Source organism: Falco biarmicus, chromosome 4, assembly GCF_023638135.1.
Source record: "Falco biarmicus isolate bFalBia1 chromosome 4, bFalBia1.pri, whole genome shotgun sequence".
Lineage (NCBI taxonomy): Eukaryota > Metazoa > Chordata > Aves > Falconiformes > Falconidae > Falco > Falco biarmicus.
In genome coordinates, this window is record NC_079291.1 from 28853900 (window position 1) to 28872905 (window position 19006).

Here is a 19006-nt window from a genome sequence, read left to right on the forward strand (position 1 = left end):
AACTTTTGGCCTGCAGGCAGGAGCAAAAGGACTTTGCAGCTGGTGCTATGCAGCCCATCCCCATCTAGTGGCTCTGACCAAGGCTGGGTGCCCAAGGGGGAGGAGGCTGTCCCTGGGCTCGCTGCCTTTGGGCTCACTCCCCCCCCACCCCAGCACCTCACCTGGAAGGCTCTTGTCAGGACAGTGCTAGAGCCTTGCAGAGGGGCAGCTGGGAAGCAAGTAAATTCCACTTTGGTTCTTCCAAATTGGGATTTTTCAGGAACTGTGGAAAAAGTCATAGTTTTGGCTTTTTGTCACAATTCATGACAAATGAAACGAACAAAAAGTACTAACATCTTGGTTGTTTTTTTTTAAATATATCTTTTTGTGGCTGAATACACTGTCATTTTTGCAATTGAGCTATAATTAGTAACCTTGGAAATGGAAGGTACTATGGAAAGTGTAATAATGAAGGATATAGATATGCTGAAAGAATAGAAATGCTGAATTTTCCCTCTAACATTAAAATTCTTCACAAGGATGTACAAAGAAATGATGGTATAACCTCTGCATATAGAAAAATAGTGGGAGACTGGAGTAATAGAAACCCTTGGCACAAGAAGTTGCAGATACTTTGTTGCAAGGAGTGTGAGTCTTAACCTATAAACCAGTTTCTGTGAACAGTTATTAACATAAAATATAAGGACACCTTGTCTTCAGAACAGGTAGACGTTACTGTTAATAATGACAATTTTTATTAGAAATCATATATAAATATCACTTATACAACCCTATTTGTCTATTTAAATGCAATCTCAGAAAAATCAGCATTTTTCTTGCCAAATTTCAAATTGTACAAGACCTCATAAATTATACCAATCAGTTTTTTTAATGGAAAGCTAGTATAACAAATTCCACACACCGAGATAAATTGTAAGAGTACTGTTATCAATGAAATGCATGTGCACTAGCATGAAAAGGAATCCTGAATAATACATTTATCTGTGCTGTCTACAGTGAAAAATGAAACAGTAATTGTTTAATTTTTGCGGAGAGTTAGACACAAAGGAAAGAAATCCATGGCATTTTGTAAGAGGCCAAGGATTACTGGAATGTAAGGGTTTAAACCTTGTGGGATCTTAGCGCATGCCAATTAACAGTTGTAAGAGTTGATGATGATCAGTGCTTCAAAGAAGACTCTTTACATCCTTCAGCACCGACTTGTTAGACTCTTTCTATTAACAAGATTCTTAAAGCCACTTAGAAATCAATATTGATACACTCTAAAAACCTGAATGAGAAATATATAAATGATCTATATGTATTTTAGGAGGATAAATTTAGTCACCTGTGAATTTAACAGACTATCAGTTGGAAATTAATGGAATGTCTCAAATCTCCATGCTTTAGGAAATGCTTCTGTTTTTTTCTTTTAAACAGATGTCAATGAAAGTAAATCGGATTTGGATATTGACTGGCCTGATGTATTCAGACACGCCCATGCTGTTTCCAAGACTAATCCTTTCTGGAATGAACTGTCAGCCTCCAACCCTTTTGTACATGACATAGCTGCCTCAAATAGAAATGAAAATAAAAAATACCTTTCGATCTTAAAAGAAAAACCCTATTTGTTCTCTAAAGTTTCTAGCAACAGTGATTCTTTGGCTTCCTCGGGTGATGAGCTAGATATTGATTGTCTTTTAAGAAAGACTTCAGCAAGAAGATCTGGACGATCCAAGAGTGTCTCTGACTTCCTGGATATTGTTGATAACCAAAGATTTAATCCTCGCAAGACAATACCTCAAAAAACTGTAGCTTCAGACATGACATGGCTTCAAAGTGACCGTGAAGCTTACAAAGTGGCTTGGTTGAGTCACCGACAACTCACCCGATCTTGTCTAGATTTAGAAGCCATGAGCCATAGTCCTGGATGGGCACAAACACAAGCTGCAGACATTCATGTAGTTTGTAAAATGAATCATGAAGGGGGTTCAGTACAGCTACCTGACTCGGACATCAACATTCATGTCCCTGTGGGTCATGTATTACCTGGGGAATTCCAAGAAGTTGGTTTAAAGGCTATCCTTAACCCTCCATCATCGTTTAACAATGAGCTGTCTAGCACCATAAGTCCTCTGATAGAACTTACACTGAGCAACCTCAACACAAAGGAAGCCATTTTCCTCGAGGTGAAAGTTGCAGCTAAAGTGAAGAATGATCCACTCAGCCAAGTTATGAGTGATATAGTGTGTCTTTTTAGTTTCAATAAAGAAGGGCCTTTTAAGAAGCTAGAGAATTGCTACACCTATCAAGATACCATACAAGTGAAGTTAACGGACCTAAGTCATGTGATGTATGCAGTGATTGCTGTACAAGCAAAGAAAATCCAGCCTCCAGCAACTAATGTCTGGGATTATGTTCACAGAACAGTCTCAGTTGGAATTTATGGCCCCAAATATATTCATCCATCTTTTACAGCAGTTTTTACAGTCTTTGGTCATAACTACATTCCAGGAAAACTCACAATTTGTGATATAAAAAAGGGGGGGAAAAATATGCCTCCTGTTGTCTTTCAGCTGTGGGGAAAACATACGTTTCTGCTTGAAAAGCCACAAGATCTAAACATTTCTTTGGTATCCTGTGATCCAGATTTTGAAGTGAAGATGGAAGACCAAAGCAAAAATATTAAAGAGGAGGAGCTGAAAACAGGTGAAATGGTCCGCCAACAATTCCTGTTTTCCATGCTTGGATGTAGGGAGATGCATTTCTTTGTTTTTCTTGTTCAAATTAAAGTCTTAAAAAGTAGCCAAGTAACGCAGTTCCATGTTACGACCCCTGATCCAGCTCCAAAATTAAGTGGAGTTATTAATAGGCCAAAGCACTTACAAAACCGCAAAGAAATCAAGTCTGCACCTTGGCTTTTAATACCAACAGTTAAATATCCAAAGTTTCAAGATAAAACTTTGAGTGTCAATACTTATGGAGTGGCTTTGAAAACTGTGTTACGTCAAAATAAGATAGACTATTTGCTAGAATATTTTAAAGGGGACACTATAGCACTTCTTGGTGAAGACAAAGTAAAAGCCATTGGACAAACTAAAATAAAAGAGTGGTACGTGGGAGTTCTCAGAAGAAAGATTGGTCTTGTACATTGCAAAAACATAAAAGTGATTTCCAAAGAACAAGCTATGGACACTACTGACAGTGAGCTAACAACCAGGAATCTTGTTGAACAAATTGCATTGCCATTCAAAAAACTGACTTACATCTACTCAGTAGTTCTGTCTACAGTATCAGAGAGTGTTTATGACTGGAGAGCTTTGGCTGAGGTGCTGAGATATTCACATATGTCTTTGGATAACTTTAATGAGGCACATGCTGATAAAGAGTCAGAGAGAGTTGCACACGTTGTGAAGAGAATGAAAGAAGACTGCCATGCTAACAAAAAAAAAAGACTGTTTCTTTATGAGCTCATTGTTGTAAGTATTGCATGAACTAACTTGGTTATTAGGAATGCACCTCCTAGAAACTACTCAATAATAATGTGTGAACGTGGTCCAGCACCCTTGTAGGAATCTTTACAAACCTGAACATACTACTAAACATTGTAGGCACCTATAGGAGGAAGACACATTCAGACTCTCATAAAAAATAAATCTTTGATGAATTAATTATAAACAGTGAGTGTTCTATAAATGTTCCAGGAGCCTTGCTCATTTGGTAGGTTGACTGAGTTGACTTTTTTGGTTTTAAACAGCTATGACTGAAATAGTTTTGTCTTTTGTCATGGAAGTCATTGTGGTAAATTGCTTCCCTGAGCAGTTCACATTCCCATTGTCAAGTATTTAATAACCTTATAGTGTGGAACCTCGGTTATTTATATATATTTGTGTACCCTAAGGTGCATGTCTCAGTTAGCTTCATATGTTTAAAGCAAGAAAATCCCGACCCACATGTTGAAGGCAAGATTTTTCTATCCACACGTGACAACTTCATAGCCAATGTTGTAGTGACCTAAGGACAATATTGCATTTCAGTATATATTCTCCTGGGCCACACTTTTAAGTCACTGGGCAATTCTATGTGATTCAGTACTGTTCAATGTGAATCAAAGTGGTTTTATTCTAAATGCTTCCAGGTAATAGGTTGCATTGTTAACTATCTTAGTTTACTTATGGATCTGTGCACAAATAGATTTGGAATTAATGATTACTCAATACTTTCCTTGGCTCTGATGGAAAAGTTTACCAGCCTGTTGAGGGACAGAAGAAAATCAAATTTTTGATATGAGAATAAAGTGCTATAAAAATGGGTGTTTAAAAGTTCACATTGTAGCCTTTCATCTAAAGTCTTTTGACTACCTGATTGTAAACCTTATCAGGGTTTACTTCTCATAACTCATCTACCCTCTTTGAAATGCTGACAGCAATTTCAGCAGGATTCAGGAAATGTCGATAGCAGTGGCCACTTACAACTCTTAAGGCTGCATTAAACTGCATGGAATAAAACTCAGCAAGTATGAAGTATAGTTTAATCTGCCATGTCTCTGTAGAAAAAGTGAAGAGGGGAGGCAATGGTGAAAATGATCCAAACTTTTAATTGAATACAGTGAAACAGAGTTCGTTACAGACTAGGCTAAAAGTGGGGCATAATTAAATTAACAAAATGTCCTGTTTTGTTGAGATGCGTATGATTTTAAGCTATGAAGTGCCAATGCAGGTCCATCTTTGTAAAGCTAGACTTAAAACTGGATATCATCTGTGTCAGTTGGGCAAAATTTAGCATTTAATTACTTTTAATATTCTATTTTTATGGTTAATAGCATTCTTAATTATTACCACAAGGCAAATTGTACAACTCAGTCTCCACTTTGCCAGAGTATAGAGGGATCTGTACTACACGCTGTAGTCTGCTTCTCACTACTGTGCTTACCAAAAGTTCTACTGCTTGCAATGAGGATTTTTATGGAAAAATGTTTTACAATTAAATCACACAAATGTCCAATTTCTACAGAAATACTTGATACTTTATTGAAAATTGGTATCTAAAACCCAAGGAAAACTTCTGGATTTTGTTCTTGATCTTTCACTAAAAATGTGAATGTTTTCAACGGAACATTCTGCTGTTAATTCAAGGAGAAGAAAAAAACAACAATCCACCTATTTTTCTCATTAGCCCTTATCCAAACAAATGAAGAAAGGAGAATGCAACATATCTGCATCTCAGGGTTTCACTCCTGGAACCATTTTAATTTGTTTGTTATTAAATGCTCGTTTGGTGTGGGGGAGGAAAGAGTTTTATGCTTGCATTTCTGCTTAATGGTCAGCAAACTATCAGTTCTGTGGGAGGAGTAAATCAAAAGGTGCTGGTCAGTGTAATCAATGATTTTTCAGAAGAGCAGCAAAGGACCACACCTTAGTATAATGCTGCTCTCAATTTTTTCATGTTGTACATTTAAGATGCTAAATTTGATGTCCCAAATATTTTTGTTGGAGAAGCATATTTTCCTTCAGGATCTGTCAGTTTGGCAGGATCCATTTGACACTGGAATGCTGAAGCAGCTGAATGCCAGCTTAATTTCTTCTGAAACTTATGGGCAGTTTTCCTATGAAACTGTTGGCAACATCTTTTCCTAGGAAAAAAAAGTTACGTATTTGTAAGAACACAAGGCAGACAAAAGGCCTTCCTCCCTGCTTTGAAATACAGAATAGTGCTATAAAAACAAATGATAATGCTCTGTTTGTAATTACTGGTGAAGGAATGCTAATGAAAATTATTGTTGCAGGCACTTTTGAAAATAGATTGCCAGGGATTAGTGGCGCGTCTTACCCAGGACACTATCATTTTGACTTCAGCTGTCAAGCTTGGCAAATACTGGCGGGAGCTTGCAGAGAAGCTAGCCCGACTCACAAAGCAGCAAATTGAGGCTTACGAAGTACCCCACCGAGGGAAAAATGGAGTGGTAGCTCTGGAGGTAAGGCTCTGGTGTAACAGTGTGTGCACACTTGCGCCTCAGCACACACAGCTGGGGACCGTTCTTCCTTGCTTCGTGTGGTTCTTTCCTTTTGCACTTTGGCCTCCTTATTTAATGTGTAAGCCCTTTAATGAGAGGAATTCTCACCAACTTTTGCTTGCAATGATCTAGATAGACGTTAAGGCCGGTTGTTCAGTGTTATCGTGCCAAATTAATTTGCTGTGGAGGTCCTGGTATCTGTCTTGAGCTTCAGCTCTTTACTCCCACCCCAGGGGCCACTTTCAGTCCTTATTTCCTGTCTAACTTGTTAATCTTATTCACTCCTCTGCTGTCATTTCAGACACAGTGAGCAAGACCATCCAGTCCTTGCAGGAACCACTTCAAATCACCCTCAGTACAGCTTTTGCCCTTTCCACTGAAAGGAAGCTTACCTTCACCATTAACAACGCTTTTCTGTGCCTGTGTAATATTTGTCATCATTTAGCTTAAGCAGTGTGACGAAAGGTTGGAAGCTCTGATACCAATTCCATTTCTGTCCTGTTGTGTGAACATGGCAAATCCATGTTTTAATTTCATAGTTTGTCAGGTAGGTTATGCTATTTATTCCCCTTTGTAAAGCACTGTGCTTATACAGACGTACGAGTGCTAAATAAAAGCCAAGCTGTCCTCTCAGATGTGTTTTAGTGCATATGCATCTAAGGAGGAATTTAGGTGCCTTATTATTTCTCTAGTGCCTTTTGAGGTGCCCAGAGGTACCCGTGGCATCCATGCAATGTCACATGTGCCACAAGACTTGGGGTGGGCCCTCGTCCATGCCTCTGAACCGAGGGCCAGCCTGCACTCCTGGCACACCTTTGCCTAGGCAGCCAAGTTGCTTCCTCTGGTTTCTTACTCTTACTTAAACACTGAAGCATGCAGTAGATCCACTATTTCCCACAGAGTTATATGCTGCTGACTTCTAGGTTCCAGACTGGGGTTTACCCTGAACAGCCTCTTTTATAAGTGCTGCTGAATGATGCTCAAGCTGACCTTTCCGCCTTAAGCACATTCAGGTTTGACTGTCCCTCTGCCTGTACTATCACCCCCTGATTATTGCAGGTAATGCACATGACCCAGCCTGAATTCCTTCCCTCTCACCTCTCAGTACCAAAGGAATCGCTATTTCCCATTCACAGGTTCACAGCCACTCAAGATAATTTTTCCCTCCCTTTTTCTTTCCCTGTAGCTGACTCTTCCTGTTCTCTGCCAAACATACCCTCCTTTCCACAGCCTGAGTCCAGTGAGTTTTTCACCTCAGTTTTATCTGCATGGTGATAGCTATCAAGAAATTTCTGCTCTAATTGTGAACCACCACCTCTTATTCCCTTTGAATGCTCTGTCCTCCTTCCCCAAACAATATTTGACCAAAATTCCACACATTTACTTACAAGGTTCTGCACAATTATCTGTCATTGCTGTTTGCAAACACTGCCTCCTCCTTTGATCTTCCTTTTCTCTTTGAGCTATTTTGTGGTTGTTTTTTTGTAATTTGTTTGGTTTGGTTTGGGTTTTCTTTTTTTTAGTTTTTCTGAGTACATTACATGTACTGGGATGAAACTTCCTCTGTAAATTTTTTTCTCATAAACCAGTCAGTTCTACTAATTCCTAGTCTACTACTCTCCTTTAGTGAAAAAATCACCCTCTTATTTTCTCTAGCTTTACACTAGTTTATTCTAATATGCTAAAGTCAAACAAAGTGTGGATGCTTGTTTATTTCCATTATTTATTTAATTTTTTTACTGTTATGCAGTGACTTGTCTAACTTCCTAGACATTTAAGCTTTCTCTGTTTTTCTGACAAACCCCCCAGCTTTCTACAGAAGGAATTACAGACCTGAACAATGTGTGACTCTACTGGTCCCAATTGGGAAATGCTTTCTCCTTTGCTAACAGACAGCACAACTAAAACAGTCTGAAAACTCTTTTTCCAGCACCATACCTATTTATTTTTATATATTAAAATAATATATAAAATATGTTTAAAATATTATTTTACATGTCTATTTCCATGAAGCCCATCTTCTGCCTCATACACCCTATTCTTTTACTTTCAGGAGTTCTTTACACTATTTTTATGATAAACCACCCACAAAATTCTCTGCCTTTCAGTGACAGCATCTGTTGCCAAAAGATAGTACAGTCAAATTCATCATAAAAGAGCCAATAATAGAGTATATTTTGCTTTTTTAAAAGAACATTCAATGAGCAATCAAAGTTTGGAATTTTGCTGTATTTTTATGTAATTTCTCAAAGCTTAGAATGGGCCCATGGGGAATTTATTGGTTTCACGTGAGCTTTGTAATAGCATTGGTCCACACAGGTGTGAGTTCAAAGCACAGTAGGTTTCTAGCACTGGTATCTCATGTGAACGCTCAGCATCCCCAGTGTCCTGTGACTCTAACCTTAAATTTCAGTACTTTCTACTGAATTTCAGTGCTTTCTTCTGAGCTCTGAACTTCTCAGTGCTCTGGTGAATTGAACCTCTACACACAGAAAGCAATATTCTGCTTATAAAGTTTTGTGTACGTTGTTCAGCAGGGATGCAGAACAAACGTAGCTAATGCAGTTTAAATTCATACCTGTGTGGAGATGCCCCCAGCACTGTTACAAGTTTGGCATTAGTCTGACTAATTTCAGAATAATTGCTCATAATCACATTTACTTAGCAGGTATAAAACCCCCCTGATTGAAACCATCTTATCCCAGCCTGGATTTTTCTAATGGAAAAACTTTCTTATTAATAGTAGTTAGCGTGAAAACAGAAAACCAAGCAAAGGTGGGGGAGTAGTAAGTTTTGACTAATTATTGAGGATTATCTGAAAACATTAATCAATTCACTACCCATCAAGGACTGTTCTACCATCGAGAGAGCTGATTGGTTGAAACATGTTTCTATTTTTAAATCTAATATTTTACTTAGTGGGAGAAATCTTCTCTCAGATGATCACAGAGGCAACCTGAGGTACATAGAATTGGTGCCTGGAGTTCTGAAGTGCTTTTTATCAGTAAATTCCAAAGCACTTTACAGAGGATATAGGTATTATTATTACCTACTCAGCAGAGGCAGTGGGAGCAGAAGGAAAACTCACGCAGCCTGAGGTGATACTTGCCCAGGATGCTGCAGTGAATTAGTATTTTGCCTGAGAATCTGCTTTGATAGAATTCAGGAATGTCAAATGCAATTCAGTTCACCCATTGCATTAGAGTATGTGGATGTGGGAAAGGACCTGCCTTAGAAACCTGTTTTGCACTGTTAGTTCAGTGTGGTAAGTGGATTATTGCTGAGTGAATCGTGCATCACTGATGACCAGGTTATAAAGCTTTTGATTCCCCCCCCCCCCCTTTTCTTTTGTCTCACGAAAAAATCAGTTGTGACAGAGTAGAAGAAAACAGAGTTTGTGTTTTAGGCATATTTCATCCAATTGTCTGATTGCAGTGGGTCAGCCTGACCTTCAGCATAAGTCAAAGCACAGCACCTTTTTCTGCTCACTGTCTATTCACGTTCTAGTGAAGACAGAAGGCTGTACCCTGATTCTTCAAATATCCTGGTCTAACTGGAACATAAGAAAAGGAAGCAGGAGGCAGAGAAAAGGCATAGCCAGCAGCAGAGTATTGGGAAACCCAAACTTGTTGGCTACCTTGGTTATCAAGCTAAAAATAGGAATACAGAAACTTTCTGGTCTCAGCATAAATACAAACAGTAGTGAGCTGCTTTAGTTCATTAAAATATGTTGTAATATCTAGTATTTACAGTAGTACAATAACACTTTCCTTTTCAAGAAAGCCTGTATAATAAAAGGAAAGAATTCATTACTCTCCTTCTTCCCACCTACCACCAAATTACTTTTCTTTCCTCTTTTTGTAATCTTACGACTATGACTTAAGATAGACTCGCTTAAAGCGAGAAGCAGGCACCATTCGTTTTGGGTAAATGATGATACCCTTCCCTTTTGTAGATCTAAAATGAGAAACTTCACTGAAAGCATAGGGACTTTTTTATGGCTTATACTGAAGGCAGAAGCCAGACTAATCAGACTGTGAGACATGCTTCTGGGGATATGATTTTGATGGCTTTTTCTATTCGGGGATGGGGAGAAAGGCAGCAGAAGTTGAAGGAAATGTTTACAGAAACTATGACAGAATCAGTCTTGGGTTAAATGGAGAGTTCTTAGCCCAAATGTGGAGAAAATCTCAGAACTATGAGCAAAGAAATATTCCTGTTACTCAAGTCTTCAAGGGTTCAAGTAAATAAAGCTTAAATCAAGCTTCATGTTGTGTATTATTTGTAAATTAATAGGATTATATTGAGGAAATCAATTATCCTTCAGAACCAGGAAAACTGCCTTTCCATTAAAAGAGAATCTGGACTTCCTAATCACTTCTCTGTCTGTCTGTATATATGTGATATAACTTTATGCACGCATCAGTCTGTATGCTTTTATTGCTATACATAAGTGTGTTTCTGTTAAAACAGCAAATGCCAGAACCTTTTAGGAAGGTGATGAGTTTCTTTGTGGATCATTCCTACAATTTCTAACTCAATTGCTGTTTGCAAACTCTTCATTGCCAATGAGGAGTGGGAAACTAGAAAGTGGATAGCAGCCCATGTTAATTTTGGAAAAGCAGCAGCTGGGAAAACAATCTTCTTGTTTGTAAACTGAGCAAACTTACTCTGGACATCAGCACTTTGAAAGATGTAAGTCCCCTTGGTATCTGAATCATGCTGTCATAGCTTAATTAACGTCACTAGACTAATAACAAACTACACCTGCTAAGAATCTGCTCCATATTTGTTTGGCATAAAATAAACATACTGAAGTTTGAACTAAGGAGCACTGGTAACCTATCTTTTAATTTCCTTTGTTTCTTGCAGGACACTTTTAAAGTTACATGTCCTGATTTAAAAAATTTCATTATAAAAGCTTTTGTCTCTCCTGGTTATAGAGTGATTTTTTTCCTTTTCTTTTTTTATTTTGAACAGAGATTTTATAGATACATCATTTTAGAATCACAAAATCATTTAGGTCAGAAAAAACCTATAAGATCATTGAAATCAGCTATTAACCCAGGACTGCCAAGTCCACCACTAAACCATGTCTCCAAGTGCCACACCTACACGTCTTTTAAATACCTTCAGGGATGGTGACTCCAACACTTCCCTGGGCACCCTGTTCCAGTGCTTGACAGCCCTTCCAGTGAAGAAATTTTTCCTAATATACAATCTAAACCTCCCTGGTTAATAAGAAACCACTCCTGCCCAAGCCTGTAGTGCAGCGTGGGGCTGGTGTGACCGAAGTGCAGGACCCACACTCGGCCTTGTTGAACCTCACACAGTGGCCTCGGCCATCAGCCCAGCCTGCCCAGACCCCTCTGCAGAGCCTTCCTGCCCTCCAGCAGATCAGCTCTACCGCCCAGCTTGGTGTCACCTGCAAACTGACTGAGGGTGCGCTCGATCCCCTTGTCCAGATCATTGATAAAGACATTAAACAGGACTGGCCCCAGTGCTGAGCCCTGGGGAACACCGCTTGTGACCGGCTGCCAGCTGGGTTGAGCTCCATTCACCACCATTCTCTGGGCTCCGCCACCCACCCAGCTTTTAACTCAGTGTAGAGTACACCTGTCCAAGCCCTGAGCAGCCCGTTTCTCCAGGAGAATCCTGTAGGAAATGGTGTCAAAAGCTTTACTACAGTCTAGGAAGAAAACATCCACAGCCTTTCCCTCATCCACTAAGTGGGTCACCTTGTCATAGAAAGAAATCAGGTTAGTCAAACAGGACCTGTCTTTTGTAAACCCCTGCTGACTGGGCCTGATCACCTGGTTGTCCTGTACATGTCATGTGATAAGACTCAAGATGATGTACTCCATAACCTTCCCTGGCACCGAGTTCAGGCCTGCAGTTTCCCATATACTCATTTCAGCTCTTCTTGTAGGTGGGCATCACATTGGCTAACATCTGGTCAGCTGTGATCTCCCCAGTTAGCCAGGACTGCTGATAAATGATGGACAGTAGCTCAGTGAGCACTTCTGCCAGCTCCATCAGTACACTCGGGTGGATCCCATTTGGCCCCATAAGCTTGTGTGTGTCTAAGGGTGTAGCAGGTCGCTGACCATTTTCCTCTTGGATTATGGGGGCTTCATTCTGCTCCCCTTCCCTGTCTTCCAGCTCAGGGGCTGGGTACTTAGAGAACACCTGGTCTTGCTATTAAAGACTGAGGCAAAGGAGGCACTAAATACCTCAGCCTTTTCCTCACCCTTTGTCACTGTTTCCCCTCACATCCAATAAAGGATAAAGATCCTCCTTAGCCCTCCTTTTGTTGCTAATGTATTTATAGAAAGTTTTTTTTTTATTGTGTTTTATACAACAGCCAGATTAAGTTCTGGTTGGTGTTTGACCCAACTTCCTGCTGCTGTTACTAAAAAGCATTTTTGTAAAGGTAAAGCACATGTCTAAAAGTTCCAGGCTAAGTAGAAGGACAGTAGGATGTTGATTAACAAGGCAAAAGGAAGCATCAAAAGCACAGCCAAGCTCCAAATAGGGAAACTGCAGCTGGCTATATGCATTGCAAAAATGACCAAGGGGGAAAAGTGTTTTCCTTCTGCACCCGTTTCTTGAATTATACTTTCAGACAGGGATATATTTCAACCTGGTGATAATCATCTGAGTGGATGATTTATCTTTCCATTATTTATCCTTCTAAGAATTTGAGTTTCATATAAATGAATTACATAAGGTTACTGGAGTTTTTATATCAGCATGCCTTTTATAATAAAGCATTTCAGTGCAGCTAGGGATCAAACACTTTTCTTTTTTTTTTCCCCTATGGCTTTTCTACCATTGGAAGGAATTTGCTGTTTTTTTGCTTGATAATGAGATTTCTACATCTAAATCTTTTCATTTTTTCCCCTTATTTTCAGATGATGTGGAAACCTGCATATGACTTTCTGTACACATGGGCTGCCCATTATGGAGACAGTTACAGGGATGTCTTACAAGACCTGCAATCAGCCTTGGATAAAATGAAAAACCCAGTAACAAAACATTGGCGAGAGTTAACTGGAACATTGATTCTTGTGAACTGCATGGAGGTGTTAAGGGCAAGTGCTTTCTCCAGAATGGAGGAAGAAGAATAGACTACCAATATATTTTTTTCAGAAAATCTCTTGGGTAACTGTAATGCTGATATTTGTGCTTCAGTAATGCTTGTAGAGCATGACAGAATGCAGTTTGCTTTACCTGAGTTGATGCTGGTTCTAGCCTCATGGTTCTCAGCCACAGATGGTCAGAGCTTGTTAATGGCTACTGAGTAAATAAGAAAAGAATGGGGGATTAAACTAGTGACATCAACAAAAATGACTTAAATCTTATAAGGTCGTTTCTAAAATTAACAATTTATGATTGCACTGACTTCTAGGTGGAGATAAGTTTTAAAAAACCACAGCTATGCATGTATGAGTTCAGCCTCTTAAACATAGGTTTACATTGTTTTCAGTGAGGTATTAAAATCTAAATATTTAATACATTATTGCAATTGGTGCTCAAAAACTTCCACTCTAAGTCAACAGGTGCAGGTTAGCCTAGGAAAAAAACTTTAGGATTCTTTCATCCTCTGCTGGGACAAAACTCACAAAACAGGAATTAAACAGGCATTTGCACCTGGAAAAATAGGTGTGTGCTACTCAGTCATTCCAAAACAGCTTCTGGTGTGTTTTTTGAAAACTGGAACAGAGACAGGCAATGGTTAAAGGTGATTGATTTTGTTTGGTGTGTTGATAGAACCTAACAGGGTTTGAGTCTTTTTTTTTGTTTTGTTTGTTTGTTTTTGTTGTTGTTGTTTTGGTTTTGTTTTGTTTAAATTCCAGCAAATATGCCTAAATTCTGCTGAGTGGAAATTCAGGAACATTCAGGAAGCCTTCTTGGTGTACACTGTCCATCCCTCTGATCATTTGCTTATTCCTACTCTGTTCTTACTAAAGAGGTAAACAGGGAAGAGTGACTTTGTAGGTAGGGCTGTAGGCAGCTCACACCTGCTTCTGTTGATCATTTTCTTCTACCTTACTGAAGAATATTGGTGATGGCCTAATTATTTTCCTGAAGAAAGGTAACAGTGGGCTGCTTTTTAGATTCATTTATTTATGGAGCAATGAATTATCATTAGTCATATGTTCTAAAAAGAACCCCACTTAGGTGCTATCAATAAAAATCTTTCAGTTACTGAGTAGCTTATTATAAATAGAAAATACAGGCTGAATAAATAGCTACAGGCTAACCAACTTTAAATACCTTTTTAACATAAGTTGTTAAATATATTTTTAGTTTAAGTGGTATATCTAAAAGCTTAAAGCCATTTTGAGCACCTTTGATCAACATTCATTCAGAAACATCAGCAAATACTCATGACACCCAGTTGAAAAGAAAATTGGCTTCTGCCATCACTTGCAGTTGAGAAGACAAAGCCAAATTCTTTCAGGAGTACTATAAAGTAGTAGCATTTCAGTCCAGAATCTGTGCTTCCACTGTTGTCTTAGCTGATCTCTACTAAGAAGGAGGTTTAAAACAAAACAGTGCATTTACACATTTTTCTTTCCCTCCCCTTTCCTCTAACCTGCTTTCTTTTCTATTTTCATTAAGCTTTCCCAAAGCATGCATAGCTCAGGAAGGATGCTGAGAAAAGAGCACTTGCTCTGGTAATAAGAAAGCTCCCTCACCAAAAGACTTTTTAGTATCAGGGGATGACTGAATTAGCATGTGTGCAAGTCATCTGGCTCCAGTGGACTTCCTCCTGATTTGCAACAGAATGAGGAATTCAGCCCACAGAACAGTAACTGTTTTTGCTGATCAAGGAAAGGTGGAAACAAAGGAGTCCGATTATCAGAGGTCCCAGTTGTGTCAGCTGCTAGCACCTATTTTATATCTTGCCTTGTGCAGGTTTAAAAAAAGCTGCAGACAACGTATAAAATAACATTCCCTTGTTATCTGTACTTCAGTGCAGACACTAGCTGTTCCTTCCTCCTTGCAGGCAGTGAAGGCTCCAAAAAAGGGGGAAAAGTATCTTTTGTCTTTCTCTTTTGTGCTGCAGGGTAAGGAAAAGGTGCATACTGATTCCTTTTAGAATAGGCTTCTTTGAAGTTAAAATGATAAGTTCAAATATTAAAATTATAAATATTAAAAATAGGCATTAAATTAAAATAAATTCTTTAAAATTATACTTACAATGTACCACTGCATACTTCCAGGGTTCTGAGGTTTCCCAGACTGCTGTGCTGCTTTCACCTGAGATCCTGCTCATAGCAGAGACTGTGAGACCTGAACAGGATTTTGCAGCAGTTTTAAGCAGGTCACACACCATCTCCCTGCTTAAAACTGCAGGGAAATACTTTTTTTTTTTTTTTTCCTTTTGCTTCCTAAAAGCTGAAATACCAGAGGAGACCATGGATCAAATCTTTCAGCTTCACCTTGTTCTCTCACCAGCTGATCTTCAGGCATCCCAGCAGGCCATGCTTCCTTACTTAAAGCCCTGTTAAGCCACTTTTTTTTAACTTACTTTCTTTTTTTTCTCTTTTGTTAACTTGGCTGTAACAGCTAAGCGACTCAGCTTACTCCTGCTGCTGAAGACAGCTCTCTGCTTCCACCCTTTTTTTGTACATTTGAGTTTCTTACCCTTTAGTAAACATGTTAACTACATGTCCTATTGAAAAAGAAAGCAATTATTGTATTTTCCTGTTATTACTACTAGTCAAAAGGGGGGGAAAGCTGCCAGAAGCACCCATTCCTCGTTGTGTTGTTCTGCCAAATATGAAGGACAAGCTACCCAAAGCCTTCAAGGCTGAAGGACAATCCACCCCGAGAAGGTGGTCAGTGGTCAGGAGCTCAGGAAGAGGAGTGCTCAGGGAACAGAGGCTGCCGCCTCTTATTCTCATAGCCAGGCCCTTTCATTGCTGTGAAACAACAGCAAAGTTGTTTCTATCTTGAATGAGAGTTGAATTTGGCCCAGTAGATTTAGCAAATATTGACTTAGTGAGTCAGTGTTCTCCTTAGCTTGCAGAATTATGCAATTGATCCTCCAAGTGTATTTCTTTGCAAGGGAATTTATATCTGTAGCTGTGCTGTACTCCAGAGTTTTTGACTTTGGGCTTTGGTTGCTAATTGCGCTCCCTGTTTTTGCTTTAAGCTTCTGCTCATATGAATGAAATGTGCACTCATGCAATATTCTGTTTACTTTAGCAGCCCACACTGGATATATTAAAAAAAGGTATTAAACCCCATATTTTATTTAGTGCTCTAGTGCTCAAAACCACAAAATGCCAGCTGAGAGTGGAAGCAGCTGCACTCAGCAGCAATGCACAGCTGAGTGAGGAGCACATGGTTTAGGTAAACACACTCTGTTCTTGACCTTTTCTCCTTTCCTCCCACCCTGTCAAGAGAGAACAGCTTTCCCATGAGCCTGCGCACATACCTTCTTGGGTTTCTTCGAAGTGGGATGAGATTAACAACTCCTTGGGAAGAGACAAGGAAAAATACCAGCCGCTGGTCCTTGCCTTAAATGACTCTCAGTTTCCAGGTTTCCCAATTTCTTTGTGCAGCCTGGGGGAAAAGAGCTGTGTCAGCCAGTTCTAGTTCCCTTTGTATGTGTAGGCAGAAAAAACCACCCTTTCACCATCCTTCTAACCTCTGATTAGGTACATTTTTTAAGCAAACGAGAAAATGAAAACCTTGTGTGCTCACTAATTGCTTTACAATTCCACCTCCCCATGAGAGCTGGAAAAATGGTTCCCTCGGGTATGGCTGCACCTGAGTGGGGCAGACACCTTCCACAGTGGGCGGTGGTGAGAAAAATCTAGCTGTCGCTCCTGCTAGAAATGCTACTTTTTCAATGAAGGTGCAGACCATTCCTGGCGTTACAGTGCAGGGGCATCTCAGCTCCTTGCCATTTAATGGCACACTGCAGTGCTGTATTTCTGAATTAGTAACAGCTGAGACAGGACAGAAAAGGCAAATTAGTCCCCCACATAACATTAGTCCTCTGGTTGGGTTTGGGGAAATGTTCTGTCCCTTAAGTTTCACTTGCTTTTTTTGGAAAGCAGAGGTTTAGGGGAGGAAGAGGAAGTTTCTTTTAAAATATAAGTAAAGGGCTACTTCCCAAGCTGGTGTCTGGGCAGCAGGTTGGTTGCAAGAGCAAGCTGCAGGTTCAGGGGCATTCTTCGTGGAATCATCCAGGGGAAAAAAGGGGAGGAGGCATCAGCCATCCTTCTTCCTACTGAGGCCAGAAAAATGGGGAGAAGTGAGCAAGTGCCTCTTAAGTCTTTTAGTTTGTGAAAATGACTGATTTTCACAAATTCTTCCTGTAAATCTAAGCTGTGTGAAAAGCAAACACTATGCAGCCCCAAAGGAGAAACTATTTTGCTATGTTCAGTTGACTCTGAAGACTTACTCCTAAAGTACTTCTGGACTCAGCAAGTGATCCAGCTGACAATGACCTACTAAATAATAAAGCCTATTGTTTAGAACTGCAGATGGCAATACCATGTTCCCAGCTAAACCCAGTGATCCTGCTTTTTCATCAGCTAATAGCTTGTTCAGCTATGGACAGCTGAACCAAATAGGAATACAAAGCTTTGCTGTTTTGTTCTGTTTGTGTTGTAGCTATGAAAATTGCCTGTGAAAAGACAATAAAATGGACAGTAAAGGGGTTGGATTGTTTTTTCCCCCCTAGGAAGACAATGTAGCAAATGGTATTCTGCAGGTTAGTGTGAGATACCAACCAGACTATTAAATTCCCGGGAGAAATCCTAGAACAATTGTGGATATGTAAAGAAAATGTTAGTCCAATGTGGGTGATAACTATTGTTCTTGATAGTTCTGCTGCCAATAAATGTCTACAGACAATATGGGATATAGCTATTCAAATAACCCAGGATTATTCTAGTACAGAAAGTGTCATTTTATATTTGTTGCCAATGTATATATATATAATCTATTTTTTTAAAACTTACAGTATATATTTTTAAACAAAATAAACAAAGGAAAATGGTATTTTCCACTGGAATCTTGCATGGATTTTATTTTGCTTTTATAAGACAAAGGCAAGAGGAAGATAGCCACAGGGTGAAAGATCGTGGTTCTGTTAATACCAGGGAAATGAGCAATGCCTTTATGCACATTTTTCTTCATTTAAAAATTCTCTGTGTTAAAAAGATGAATGTACACTCCTTTTAGCATGTTCATAAGCAAAAGTAATTTGCTTATATTGCTTTCAGAAACAGAATGAACTCACTATTGAGAAGAGGGCTGTCTGTGGAGCTTGCTGGGGAAGCCAGGCCTCCTCACAAGAATATGCTCTCGAATTTTCTCTTTTCTTTTGGTTAGAGAATCGTTAAAGTAAGTTTGAAAAGGCAAATCTTTGTTTGAAAGGGTCAGTCAAAACTCACACAAGCTTCTGAACCTTCAGTAGGAAGAAATAATACTGCTGATGATTGGTTTTAATTGAACATTCATTTCAATTTTCTCAAATCAAATTGTTATTTGTGATCCTTTCAGTACCAATTGGCAAGGAATACAGCCTATATCTTAAATCCTAAACTTGTGATTAGGTTTTTAATTTAAAACTAAATAGCAGGAGTTACTATACTGACTGGAAAGTCGATTTACATATCCATTCTAAATCCCAGGTTTTAAAATGTAAATTAACTAGCCTGCCAGGAATAAGGATGGCAGCACAATAGTCCCAAGACAGCAGACAAAGATGACGTGCATTCAGCTCCACTCCACAACTTCAGAGCTTTAAACATTACGTTTGTGGTAAATGCAGAACAAAATCTAAAATACAGCCTTGTCAAATACAATACCCTGAGAACAAAGGGAATCGGGACTGACAGGGGGGAAGTGAATAAGCAATGACTGCTTGGTATGTGTCGCTACAATGACGTTATCAGGCAATGGGTTCAAAAATAAGCAAAAATACCTTTTCACACAGTGAGGAACTGGGGAATGTGTTGTTACAGGATATTGTCCAAGACA

The 19006-nt window shown here is 39.2% G+C and overlaps 1 protein-coding gene across 1 annotated transcript in view; it reads left to right on the forward strand.

Moving 5' to 3' along the window:
- Positions 1-13199, forward strand: part of MACC1 (MET transcriptional regulator MACC1) — a 64933-nt gene extending 51734 nt beyond the window's left edge. Inside the window, exons 5-7 of the mRNA XM_056333952.1 lie at positions 1420-3458; positions 5765-5953; positions 12907-13199. Of these exons, the coding sequence (XP_056189927.1) occupies positions 1420-3458; positions 5765-5953; positions 12907-13122 (2444 nt within the window). The 3' untranslated portion in view covers positions 13123-13199. The remainder of the gene's footprint in view (positions 1-1419; positions 3459-5764; positions 5954-12906) is intronic.
- Positions 13200-19006: the final 5807 nt, after the last annotated feature.